This window comes from Eufriesea mexicana, unplaced genomic scaffold (genome assembly GCF_001483705.2).
Source record: "Eufriesea mexicana isolate 0111107269 unplaced genomic scaffold, ASM148370v2 scaffold515, whole genome shotgun sequence".
NCBI classification, from domain to species: Eukaryota; Metazoa; Arthropoda; class Insecta; order Hymenoptera; family Apidae; genus Eufriesea; species Eufriesea mexicana.
The window spans coordinates 340,142-354,764 of NW_016908693.1; the positions used below are offsets into that span (position 1 = coordinate 340,142).

At 36.1% G+C, this 14,623-nt stretch overlaps 1 protein-coding gene and 1 long non-coding RNA gene across 3 annotated transcripts; one reads left to right on the plus strand and one right to left on the minus strand.

The window, feature by feature from the left end:
- Positions 1–3,417: 3,417 nt before the first annotated feature.
- LOC108545765 (protein BTG2) lies at positions 3,418–6,712 on the minus strand. The gene is given in 3 exon segments (XM_017897542.1): positions 3,418–5,547; positions 5,549–5,663; positions 5,666–6,712. Coding segments are annotated over 3 exon segments (582 nt in total). The 5' UTR covers positions 6,039–6,712; the 3' UTR covers positions 3,418–5,453.
- A 4,688-nt stretch (positions 6,713–11,400) lies between these two features.
- On the plus strand, positions 11,401–13,174 carry LOC108545769 (uncharacterized). 2 transcript variants are annotated; one of them, XR_001890104.1, is made up of 4 exons: positions 11,401–11,685; positions 12,208–12,445; positions 12,743–12,879; positions 13,084–13,174. It is a non-coding gene; the product is annotated as an uncharacterized LOC108545769 (long non-coding RNA). The 2 variants fall into 2 exon arrangements; XR_001890103.1 differs by having other exon boundaries at positions 11,401–11,526.
- The last annotated feature ends 1,449 nt before the right edge of the window (positions 13,175–14,623 follow it).

Genomic DNA, 14,623 nt, shown 5'->3' on the forward strand with positions numbered 1-14,623 from the left:
AGAAAACATCTGCTTAAACTTTTTTATAAAAAGTAATTGCCTTCGTATGCTGATGCTAAGGGGAATAAATATTGACATAAAATATAATTTCCTTTCAAAGAAATTTCTATTGGCGGAAAAGCCATAATTACTCTTAATAAAGTTAGAAATATAAAAGATAAAAATATTAAATTCGTAGAATTGTATACAAATGTACAAAATTTTTAAAAGATTTTTGCAAATGATTAGTTGAAAGAATCATTTAATTAATTATGAATTTTCTTAAACTTTTTAGACCCAGCAACTCCTTTAAGTGGAAGAGAGATATCAATAGTAGACAAACTATATATAATACACAAGCTGCAAGAAACTTTATTAAAGACATATTAAAGATTCAAGGAATCTATGGTTCGAATAACGGGATAATGTATTTCAAGCAATGTGCAAAGTATATAGGTAATAAAACTACCTTTTGTAGAAAAAAAATAGTCGGGTTGAAGTTTTGGAAAAAGAAGAAAAATGATTTCCTTACATTCAATATTTGAATATTTCTAAGTCAGAAAAGAGCAGCAATTTTACAAGAAAAGTAAAGCGCCATGAAGAAGTCAGTACTGAAAATGCTCAAGCTATATACAACTTGGTAGCTTGCATTCTGTGTATGCATTGAAGGAATACTGAATAAATGAAATGTACTATATTCAATTTTTAAGAATGCCTGTGACAATAAAGAATCCAAGGCTGCAACGAAAATATTTCCAAGTATGAACTACACATACCTGAAAACCTACTTAGAATTTTTTAAATTATTATGGGTCAACAAATAAATTTGATGAAATTTTTCAAACTCCAGAGATTGATTCACACCATGTTGTTTCCACAGTGTAAAATATTACTAAGATATAAAATTGTTGATTATAACAAGAATGAAAACACACCCAGAGACAATTCTCATAGAAAATTTTGTGAATGTATTGAGAATTTATATAGAATAATACTTTGAGTATTAGACCAAAACACATTGTGCGATGAAAAATTTTCAAATGCTTTATACTTTTTAAAACCTGAGGATGCAGATAACATAAATCTGATTTTCTACATTACAGAGAGATTCCCAAAATATGTTAGGGCCAAGGTTGGAAAACAGATGTTTATTGTCTGTTCACTTTGATGTTGAAGAAATAAAATTAATGAAAAACACAGATATTGCGAATTTGAGCATAAAATCAACGCAGAAAAAACTCTAGCTGGAAAGAGACGTGTATTTTCTAATATTGTCAAGATTGCAGAATTATGTCTCACACTACCACATCCAATATTTAAAACCAAACATAGTAACAGATTCTAATTTAACACAGTGTCTGCCTTAATTACAGTCAAATTTAATTTTAAAAACAAAAATCTCTATCGTGTAACTTTTCCTGTTTTTGGTAAAATATTACACTTATTTAATTATAACATGAATAAAAAATTAGTGCAATGTAATTTAAATATTCTATGTATATATTCATGTATATTATATTTTGTATAAATTATTATATATACGACTTGATTTTTACCTGTCTTAGATTTCATTATTAAATTTGCGAAAGGTCAGGTATGCACTGACATAGCAATATTACAGATGCTACAAGGTTATAAATGAGCGTCACATCGTCGTCTCGAGTAATGGCGTCGAAAGGCTTGTCGGTTGCTAGGTTAACTCACTCCATTCAAGAAAATCTACCTCGTGATTTCACCATGCAGCACTTTTTTATAGCAACACAATATCCACGAGAAACAGTAGTTCCCTTACGTTTCACTATTCTCTGTGTTTCTAAAGCAATTAATCGATTACGTTACGATTTGGTTGATTGACACAAAATAGCGTCGCGCCATAGCATCGTATTGCTAAGCAACTAGGCGACGCGTTCCCACCACTAGAGCTGGCTCCCCCACTACTACTCTAACGGTAAGGGTATACTTAGTTCGTGCAACTGCGAGGGTAAAGCGAGTGGGTCGCTTCTCTGCGGATCTTTCCTGGCAAATCCTGCTGTATATTATCATCACTTCAAATGAACGGCATTCTCTCAGATTCTTGCACACCACGATTTCATTGTTTACGCGTCATGTTACGCGAATATTTTGAATAAATGGATACGTCACAGAAGAAAACTAATTTACCGACAGTGCACCGACAGATCAGTTTTGCGGTGAAACTCGCTGGCAATGACACATCACGCGGTGGAGATAGTAAATTTTGAACTGATGGAAGTACCTTGATGTACTTAGTAACCGACACATTTCTCGATCTGGTGTTATACTTTTCACGAACTCGAATATCGTATTTTCGTTTCATTGCATCGATTTCTAAGGTACTTCCACCACTAATTGTAAAATTTACCCTTTCCATTGCGTGACGTCACCGTCAGCAAGTATGGCGGCAACGCTGCATCAGATGGCATCTAGTATCAGATGCTGCACGTTTTCATATTCCATTTGATAATTTTTTAACGAAATTCACGTAAGCCAGATACGCCACCGGAAAACCCATGACGAAACAATTGTATATTTACATATACATATATAAATATATGTATATAATTGAACGATGATTTTATCTCCAAACAGAATTGCTGACAAAAAACTTCGATAACCCGAGAACTTTGTTTTTTCTTTTTAAATTTCGCAGTTTCTTGAAAGATCACAATACGAATACCAGATAATTTTTTAATTAAGACTTTTTGACTTTTCGGAATAGAAATCTTTCGGAACTTTCTCACCTTTTTTCCCGTATCTTGAAAATTATATGAAATATGAAAATAAATGTTAGAATGAAAATCAGAAGAAAATCAGACTCTTTATGCTTTGAAACTTTGTACAATGATTTTAATAAAATTAAATTCGTTAAGACGAAGATACCTTTTTTTTTTTTAAATTTGAAGAATAAATTTTTGACAATTTCATTGTACTGTTCTATGATGCAGAAAAATGATCATATCTACATACTAACAATTTTTTGAAGCGCCAATTATAGTTTTCAAGATGAAAATGGAAAAACGTATTAACAAATAGAGGTATTCCATCCCCTAAAAATCTGCAAAATTTCAAAAGAATAAAATTTTTAGTTTTTCGAAATTTTTTCGTAAGTAAAACTGAAACCCGTATATATATAGATAGATATATATATATATATTTCTTTTCTTTAATTCACGCACCAGATTTCTATTGCATTATATACTTGACTAAATATATTCAATTATTGCAACGATCGAGCAATACTTTGCAGCTGTTTCAAAAAAAAATTTCTGGATATATATATAAAAAAAAAAAAAAAATTATTTCATTAAATAAACGAATAATTAATTTTGCAAGATACAAAAATCGAATCGACAAAGAAAAATGATTATTCGAGATAAGAAAATTATTTAAATGTTCGAAAAACTAAAGGAAATGGCTGCCAATTCATGAGCGTTATTGTCGAAATATAAATCGATGGATCGAAAGATAACCACATGATGACGTTCACTTTTACTCGTTCCCCATTCGTACCCAGCATGCATCCGAAATTTGACTCGATCACTCTGTCACGTTCGAAACACCAGAAAAGATAATTATTCGGTATATGCACGAAACACACCCCCCACCCTCATGCGACGAAAATCACAGTTGTTTACTTCATATTTGTTTGTTTGCTTTGCTTTCATACGCACCAAGCGTTCGTCTCTTTCTCACTCTCGTTCGCCCCATACGCTCGTCTCTGTCACTCTCACTCTCTCGCGCACGTTCGTTCTCCCTTGCTCTACGCTCGCGAAACAGATAATATACAATTTGACGCATCATATACCCGCGAGCTTCGTTTCCGTCCGCTCGCGCGTACATGTGCTTTCTACATACATAATACCTATATATATGTACATATAAACTCACGCATTTTGTTAAAGGTTTGTACGTATGAAGTGTAACGTGTGTTCTTATTGTGTCAACGATGCCAACGTGTGGGTCGAGTTCGAGATTGCTCGACAGCCGACGGCCAATGAAACAATGGCGATGGACGATCCAAGAACGATAAGTGGGCCACTGCTAGGATACCAATGACGCCGACGGTAAGCTGACGTCGTCGTCGTCAGCATGCTCGTCAACGCGTCCCGTATGAGAAGCTCCGTATTAAAGAAGAAAATCAAAAGCTGATAGATCGATAATTGTCGATTGTAACAGATTTCTTCTATATGTTCGACGACGTGGTGACAGAAATATGTATATGTTGTTTCCTTCCTCGGACTATTATTTTTTTTTTATTTTTTTCGGCTGTTTTTTTTTAAATAATATGTGTTTGGTGTTTGTGTGTGGCTCGGTGGTAATTTGCATTGACAGTGCGAGGTTAGGGAGAAAAAAAAATCCTTGACGACCACAGCGTGATGACCATGCGGACAGAAGAGAGAATGCAGCGCATATATTGTTCGTGGATTTTTCACTCGAGAGTGAGCTTATCCTTTTTCATCTTCGTCCTCGATGTTCGTTCTTCGTCAGGAGAGGGAGAGCATACCAAGAACATCGGAACACGAGAGGGTTCAGAATAATCAATTAGATTGATACATAAGAGACGTTCGTGGAAGAAAAGAGATTTGCGACGGTAAAAACACGTTGTTGAATCCTTCTCGAGGGAGAGAGGCTTTATTTCGCTTTTCCTCTCACGAGAACATAGGAGAGGGTCAGACTGGTTCGTTGTTCCCCACTCCGGGCGTAGCTTCTTTTCAGGATAAACGGAAGTACGCGGGAGGAGAGCTGAGATCAATTTGTCGGGCTGAGAGGGATCCTCACAGAGCTCGCCCATATTTTTTTTCTCACTTTTGCAGGCGCGGACTCGCCAGCCGTTAGAATCTTTCCGACGGAAAGACCTGAAAAGAGCTGGATCTTCTCGCGAGACACGCCAGGACGCAAGAGAACCGCTGGTCAAGGTACATGTCGTTACGCGAACGCGCAGTATTCTCCTCGAATATTCAAACGACGATGGTGACTTCTTAACATGAGTACCCCCTCTCTTTCGTACGGTTGACGAAAATTCAGGATGACTCGCATATATATGGTTGGACTAGAGTCAATCGTGGTTACGATCGTTGCGACCTATCAGGACCCGTCGGTAAAACCGGTCAAGCCCCGTCGGACGATATCGTATTGGACGAATTTCTTCGGTGAACCAGATTTAGCCAAAAAAAAAAACTGTTGTACACTTTTTTTTTTACACATTTCATGTCCATTTTCATAACGATGCGCACGAAAGAGCCCGTTGCACTAAATTTTTGTAGAAACTCGACTCGTACGGAGTGGAATTGCGCGTTCGAGTGCACGAGAGTCAAATATTCACCCGACCAGAGGAACGCGATCACATATCACGAAACGCATGTGCTTTGATCAGTCCGAGAGCGTGATGCACGTCCAATGGAAATGACGCGAGACGCTAGCGCCGTCGCATCGATGAACCCGTGTGGAAAAACGCTTCAACTGGAAACGAACGCGGCGATCTGCTCGCTGAACTGCGAGTGCTCCAGCAACAACGAGTCTTTGCAACTCTCGAACTGCTGTTGCTGTTGCTGCTGCTGCTGCTGATGATGGTGCTGGTGCTGGTGCTGATGCTGATGTTGGTGCTGATGTTGGTGCTGATGCTGATGCTGATGTTGATGCTGGTGCTGATGTTGATGTTGATGGGATTCTTCGGGTTCGGGCTCCGTGCGTTCGTATAGAACACAGATGGATCCGTTTTCACCGATTCTGTAAGATACTTCCGACGGGTCGATCCACATAGTGAGTTCGCTGGGGAACAGGCTATGCAATACTGTTGGTAATAACCCGACGTTTGCACCTGCCTGTGCAATTACCGGATCCATTTTGCCGTTGATACGTATGCAACGGTAACCGGAGCCACGATTTGGACGATCCGGGAACCAGTGATCCCTGTAACGATGACGCAAAACCTCTGTTAAAGAGGACTTGAACATCTCCAGCTGGCGCTCAGACAGTTGACCAGTCTGAAGACGCAGTAGATGCACCAAAAAATCTGCCGCTGACACAATTTCCAGTCTCATGGTTGCTATGCGATGCGACCCAGGACGAATGGTCTATGATAAAATTTCGTCAACGTTACAACACTCGTCTTCTTCCGTCCTTTTCTCTCGCGATACAGTCGAGAGCCGGCGCGACCGAAAGAAAACACTATTCTTTCCGTGATTCGAGAGGTCACGGCTCGAAAGAGGCCGTTGTTGCTCGCGGGACGCACACAGGAGTCTTCACAAAATGGCGTCGCCGCCACGTCGCACGATCGCGTTTAGTATTCGTTCGTCGACGCTCCAGCGCGAAGACAAATATCGAGCGTTTCTTGATAATCTTTTTGCGAATATCGACAATGGTTTAACACGAACAACTGCTCCAATATACTGTTGGATAGCCACCTTTCTTTTGTTTCAGAATTTTCGAATTCGTTGTAGGACGGTCTCGCTTAAGCGTCGAGATTAGTCCTTCGTAAATGAGAAACGTTGCGATCGTAACTTTTCCAGTCGTAAACGCGCTCCAAATCGTTTCTCCGATCTCTAGGATGCCAATGAGAATCGACAAGACGACGAAACGTATGATCGAAACGATCGCAGCAATGATAACCTTTTCTCCCACGCTGGTTCACTTCGTACACTTTATAACCGCGGAAAAACTTTCTCGTGAAACTTAACCGACGCACTTTTCCCTGACTCGCGGAACAACCGCACCCACCAACTGCCAACGACTTTCTAGTAGCAGCGACCGTCGACGCAAACGATGTAGCTTTGTCTCTTTGTTCACGCAGCTGGGAGCGGGGATAGTACACGCGCTCTAATTGGATCGCTCCGATTCCCACCAGAGCCGACGGGCACGTGATCACAATCTGCGCGGTGTTGGCTGCGCAAACGTTTGCAGCTGCGTCCCGAATACGGATCGTCTGCGCGAATAAAGGTTCTCAATTGGTTTATACCGGCATCATCCCAGGAATTGATAATTTTCTACGCTCACAAAATATTTCTCCGAAATTTGAATTATGAAAACCGCACGTATGAACGTAATAATATACGACTGAGGAATTAGGGAAATACCATTATACTTCGTGGTTAAAAACAATCTCATTTTTTACGGATTTCATTCGTTTTCTCCATTTTCCTCTTAAATATACACTGCATAAATCAAACTCGAACGTTTATGACTCAATATATATTGAATTGCGTCACTACCGAAAATAAAATGATTTAACAAATTTATTAAGAATCACGTTAAGTCGTGTCCTTATTCATTAATACGTATGTTAATGTTTAATAAGCATATCGTTATAAATACGAATAACTTTGGCATATAAATTATTGTTTACAATATAATTGTTCTTTTTATTATGATTCAATCAATTTATGAAGTTGTATGAAGCGTATGGAAAAATAATACGTAAAATATCAATTTTTGGAGTATTTTAACATTTACTTTAAATTTTGTCATAATCATCTTCTTAAAATCTTCAAAGTTTACTCTCATAAAAATTTATTTAACCAAACATTATTAATGAAATAACGTTTATTTTCCACTTGAAATGAAATCGAGTAAGTACAATAATTAGCATATTAAAGAGATAAATATCAGAAACAATATTTTCGAGGATATTATTTACGTATAAATTTCGATTTCCTGATGAAAAACATTTTAACAAACACTCGTGTGGTGAAAAATAAAAGATACAAGATAAGATTAAACATTTTATCAGTTCCATTTTCGAGTATAAAATTTTATCATATTTTTCTAGGTGTCAAGGTAGAATCATAGCGGACCTTACTTTAATTATGGGTACTTGGCCTATTCTTCGTACAGAGAACAATTACACGAAGCAGAATAACTAGTTGAGGATCTTGGGGGACAAGGTATCATTCTTTGGAACACTGTCATGCAAAACAATGCTCTTTATGACCGCGTCAATAATCTTTTTTAATGTCTCAAGGCTTGCTAGTAAATATAATGCAAACGAATTCCAGATTCGTTGATATAATGCAATCGTCATACAGTATTTTTCTTGATAATTCTACTCTTCGGAAAACGCATACGCACGTACTTATTTACAGTGTGCAATATCGTGTCTCTTTCGCTGTCTTTGTCACGCGACGCTATGTGGTTCGATCTGTAGATGTCACTTTCGGCCAATAACGAAAACTCGACTGTCCTATCTTTACGATTGTGTGAAAGAAGGTGGGCCTATATCGCTATCACCAATCAGACCAGCATTCCTTCCACGCGCCAACTTTCTAGCTCTGCGCAGTACATGCGTCGAGTTTTTCGTGAGATACGAAAGTCAAAGATATATCACGTACAACGTCATTGATAATAAATTTTTGTATAATTAAACAAACATCGAGCGAATTAATTTCTGGACATATTTTATACGTAAATTATTCTCTATCTCCAATGTTTGAAAGAAAACGTAAATAAAAACAAAAAAATTGCAGATAGAGAACGAAAATTGTTTCAAGATTAATTTAAACCAATTAATACGCATAAACGGATTGTTGTGGCAAACTTGTTACTACAAAATGGCGATTTTTATCGCTCCTGTTAAGGGGCTATCGTTGCAATCTGGCCTACAAAAATCGACTTCTTGGGGATTTTTTTCTAAGCAAACCGTGATACATATTGGCATGCAGTTTTCGCACTCGGATTTATTTATACTTAGAGAATATTTAAAATTTTTTTTTAACAAAATTAATGAAAATTGTGGAAATTATAATATCCTTAGGTAAATCATATTTTTAGAAATGGGCTCGAATGATTGGCGTTATTTTAGACCATTTGGTTACCGAAAACAAAAAACCAAAAAGCATTTTAATCAGTATAAGCACAGTTATAGCATAAATCACCAAAACAGCGAAATTTCGAAAATTAAAAAACTGGCAGCATTTTGAAGTTCACATATCGATTTTCCTCGTGCTTTTCGTCCTTTGAATGGTAAACAAAAATAAAAAGAATCGTCAGATTTTGAAACCCGTGGTTCACGCGATAAAGATACCTCCGGTGAAGATATGCTCCAAATTTTGAGTCAATCGATCAACTAAAACGCGAGATATCCCGTCAGCCAGTTTAAAAAATACGGTTCCGAGAAAAACGCGTTTGAAGTTTTTCTTACCCGTTGCGCGATGCCTGTATGCCTTACTTTAAACATGCATAACTTTGCTAATTTCACGAATTCGAACAAATCCTTTTACACAGAGATTTTCGAGGGCATACACTTTAAGAAAATGTAAGAAAAAAAAAATCGATTTTTTTAATCTGGATTACCCCTTGATATTTTTTACCGTTAAATTAACGAATATCGTTACGCGCCTACTTTGCAAGCCAACTCTGCATTTAGCATAGAATGTTGTATTTTATTTTGCTTCTCGTTTTACCTCGGTCATCCTATTTTCCCTGCTCTTCCGTGGAGAGCGATTTATTCAAATGTGACGCTAATTTTAATTAGGTTAAAAAAAATGCAGAACTTTTTAAGCTTTTATTTACTTTCGCCGTCCCCCTTTTCTCCCGTTAGTTTAATTTTCCAAAAAATTAAATAACACTCGTTTCCGTGTAATTAACTTTTCATCCTGGGATTTAAAACGATAATTCGAAATTAAAGGAAATGGCAAATATACCATTTCCTCCAAAATACTCGCTGCAAAATAATTTACTTTGAAACAAGAATGATTTATTAGACAGGTACAATTCCCCGTTCAAAAGTGTTACGTATATTTGTAAAACCAATTCAAAACAATTCTGATAACTAGGAAGAAAAAGAGAAGAATAAAAAGAAATGAAAAAGAAACTTGTTTAATTAAATTTCGAATTCATTTTTAATTAATAAACTTAGATATAGTTATTTAAAAAATCGAAAAACGAGAAAAAAGGAGTATAAATCGAAAAGGTAGTAATGGACAATATTATTCGCATGTTAAAATGGAGGATTACAAGAAGCACAATAATCCGAATCATAAAGATGGCTCATCACGATAGATTTGTTTCCCGGCACGGAGCACCGAAAATTCATTTGCCCAGCATTTCCTTTCATTGGATCGGAAAATGCAGTTTCGCGTATCGATTTTCTCACAATTTCCCCCATTTATTTCATTCTACCGCCGCTGGATTATTCCCCTCCCTGGCCGAGCTTGATAAAAGGATACGCAGAGAATGTACATACCTGATGGCCGAGGGTGATCCGCTATCCATGATCTCCCAATGAGCATTACGGGCCCCCTAGTGTTTAGCTACCTAAGCCAAGAGTCCCGAGCGAGTATAAAACTAATGCCACCAGCTTAGAAATGCATAGCTTATAAAATGCGTACCCGCGTGACGAGTTCGCTTGCTCCTCGTAATAATGGCGGCTACGAGTCCGATTTCGACAATCGAACGCGACCCTTCTATCAAGGAAACTTGCCTGCCTGCTGTCCAAACCTTTCCATTCTTTTCAGATCCCCCACCCTTCCCACTTCTCGTGGATCCTATCGATATCGTTTCTATGATTTCGATTGACGACGCTCATTTCGCGTCATTGCGATATACCAAAGCAATAAAATCCTCATATCGGTAATTAATATTACGAATAACGCGATTCACGTTGTCTGGAATTCGAGAAACCCGATGGAATTCGAAATATACCGATGAAGAAAGAAATGAAAAAATTCTGATTTTAAAGATTTCTATGGACGTTGGAACAGCCGAATGAGAACCACTGGTGGAGGGATTGTTCAGGAAGTTACAGGCAAATCGTGCAGCTTTGGACGTAATCGACATTGTTTCACCCTACACATTATTCCTTACTTGTTCTCAAATGACTTCTATTAGGACTGGAACGATTAGGAAATAAAACCATAAATTTTCGAGGAATTAATTTGCAATCGAAATATCAAGGAAAAATATTTAATAATTCGATAGCTTCAATGTAAATATCGTAAACATCTAGAAAGATGTCTATGAATCGTTAAAAAACAATTTCGAAATCAAATATCACTGCTAAGAGAGAAATTAGATAATGGAAAATACCTATGACGTCACAGAGCCATTTTGCCATACATTTTCTATGGATTAATTAACGAGCGTGTAAAGTAAATACTCGTTTAATTATATAATTCGTATCGCGAACGGTTTTCGAATTCGGTATGAAATAGCGCCACCACACGCGATTGGTCGTCACACTTTTATCACGGTTATAACTCCGACTCCCGTGTATTGTTTATTCGCGTGGAACCATGGGAGCATCGTGTAAACGTAACAGCTAACGACTTGGGATTTCGCCGCACACACGCCGCGCGTGAGCGCACGAACGAACTGCCGATATTGTGCAACGCGAGTGATCGTGTCTCTAAGCTCGGCTCGGCACTCGTAACTGCGAGAAGTATCGAAGCATTTCCGTTCTACTGTCTCGTATCGTCTCGAATGTAATTAACGCTTGTTAGAGTGACTCAACGGTCGAGAAGTACGGGCACGAACGAGCCAATTTGATCGTGCGTGGAACAGTGTTCGAAGCATTAGTGCGATCGTTGTGCGTTACGTGTAGGTATATTTGTTGGCGATATAACACGCGGTATTTTTGACACGTTGTCACCTCTAACACGTGTACATCAACGAGAATGTGGAAATAGATACATGATACAGAAGCACATCGAGAGTATTATTACGATCCAGCGTAGTCGGCGAAAGCGATATTGTGAGGTTAGAAAATCAGTCAAGCGTGAAAGTACGCGTGTTCCGAACATTGAAACGGAAATTTGAGATGATTCAAGGAAAGATAAGAAGTGCCGAACTTGCCAGGACTGTATAACGTTTACTTCAAAATTAATTCTCGAAGGTTATCGTATAAATAAAAGTACAAAATTTATGCGGGAATTTCAGATTACTTCGAACTAGTCTTCGCGTAAAATCAAATTTTCTTCGCGTTCTGATTCATCAATTCTCGAATACTTATTTGTCTTTAACTCGTTCTGCGAGTTTGGAACCTTCGATTTTATGACACATCGTCGAATCACTAAATTAATTTCGAAGAACCGACTGCAGGTGATTAGTAATTACAATTATGAGATTGCTTTTCATGCTCCGTCATAATTTCATTTTAATAATTGTAAATATCAAGCCTGCTGCAATTACGGGGAAAATCTACGTTCTAATTCTCAACGGTCTACATTAATTTTAATTTCTAGAATTTTTTCTCTTTGCTTTTACATTAATTCTTTTCAGTGCGATGATGACTACTCGGTAGAAGGTGTTGGTGGATTAATACTGTGAAACTCGGAAACACGGTGTGTAGAGGTGAAGCGACGTTTGTGATCTGGAATTCGAGAGTTCACGCGTGATGCGGGTGCGTATCGACACGCGTACGGTCCTGGGGGCGGCTAAATCAAACGGTGTCACCGTTTAATGCTTTAATTTACGAGCCTGCAATATCGCTTCCACTAAACTGTACGAAGTTATACAAGTAAGAGCCACGTGTTAATCAATTAAATGCGTTTTTAATTGATCTAATGACTAAGAAAACACGATATATCCTGTATCATTGTTAAACAAAGGTTTTGGATATCTCTTAACGCTTATGCGAACAATTATAATCTTTATTAATAGAAATTTCGCAAACAAAGCGTTGCCTTACGCAGATAGGAATTATAAATAACGGTATAATGCTATAGAGAATAACCTATAATTTTTCATGCAAATTTCGTTGGTGTGATCTGGCTGTAAAAATAACATAAAAATATATGTAAATGTTTGATTGCAGGGTTGTAACGAAAAATATACACGTGATATGAAGGAAATATTTTGATACATTTTGAAATGTGTTTCATCTACGAAGCCAGATATCGATGTACGTTACGATGTTGTTTGATCTTAGCAAATGTTACACGACAACATTAGGTTCGTAAACATAAGTTTGCGTGGAAAGGAAACATTGTTATTTATGGTAACTCGTGTCGATATTCGACTATATCACGACGTTCGAAAAATGATTGTTACACGTGTTTGTTTATAACAATATTTACTACTCTTTCACCTATTAAATTGTAATTTTTTATTAATAATAATGTAGTTAATAACGATTAATAAGAATTTATCTTTCAGAGATCAATGGATGAAAATTTTATGACGTAATTTGAATCAGAAACACGAAATAAGAAATCGGAGACATAGGGTCAAAAAGTATGGTAATTTGAGGGTGCATTTTGAGAAGATTATTTGTTATTAATCTATCAATTACTTTATTAAATTTTCTTTATTAATTTTTTTTTATTAAATCTTTTTGTTATTTCAGATAAGAACAAATATTTATCAATTCTAGAAGAAAATTTATTGAATTATATATCGAATATGAATATAATAGGGGAATTTTAATAGGACACTCAAGATAAATTTAAAATTATTATAAAACTACTGGAAAATAATGCAAAATGAAAGTAGCGGAAGAACAGAAGATTGCAAACCTATGTTATATAACTATTAGATGAAAATTATTTTTAATATATCGAATTGTACAAAATAAATCCGTGTTTCTCAACCTCTTGTATTTCCTGTTTTATATTTTCGTACACATAGTTAAATCTATAGAATAACTATAGAAACTCTAGTATAATAACGATAATTAAATTACAAAAAAATATATATATTAAATTTTATATTTATATATTATATTCTTAATTATACATTACATAAAATACGTGTATTTATTTCAATAACGATTTTGTTCTTTTAGATACATTTAAAATTAATCATTTAGTTTATGTCTTCTTCTATGAAAAATCACACAAATTAAAGGAATAAAATATATTTCTTAACTAATGCATTTATTTCGATACTTTAACAAATAATTAATCCCTTAACACCATTATAAGTGAACACATGTATTCATTTCTCGAATCATTACAATGAATATTAATTATACTTAATTGTACCTATAATTAATCATTTTAATTATAAAAATAAAGTCATTATGATAATATAAGATGGAAATACGGGATTCTCTCATAAAGCATTTATAAATTTTCTATAACACTTACATATATATTTACATAATAATTTAATAATACTTTCAGCTAGAGAAATCCTGGCTAAATTTACATCGAAACGTATTACGTATGCATCATGTACATACTCTTGAGCATTCCCTAATTAATTTATACAAGATAAACAGTAGTATTACGACAAATGCTTCGATACGTTTACAATTAATACAATTTATACATATTAATAATCATACGTAATTGAAACTATAGTAATTAAATTTGTATCAGTCACAGTTTGATTAGCAAGGGAAACGCAAATACTTTAAAAACTATAGCTAATCAACATAACTCGTATTCTCTACTATTAACTAGGTTCATTATCGGTTATTGATATTTGTCAAAGACACCATAGCATAATCCGTATTATAATGAATATTCCGTTCATTAGCGAGTTCAGGATTAGTCGTGGATTGCAGATTAATATGCTTAATCGGCAGCAAAGGCAAAGGGTTATCTTTCAATCCCTGTCCTTTCCCAGCCTTTTCCTAGATTAATTACCGGTAACTTGCTAGCTTTCATCTCTTATGCACATATGCGTTATTTATACAACTACATAAGCGCACTAAATATAAAATTAAAACATTCGAGTAGTCTTGATGCAT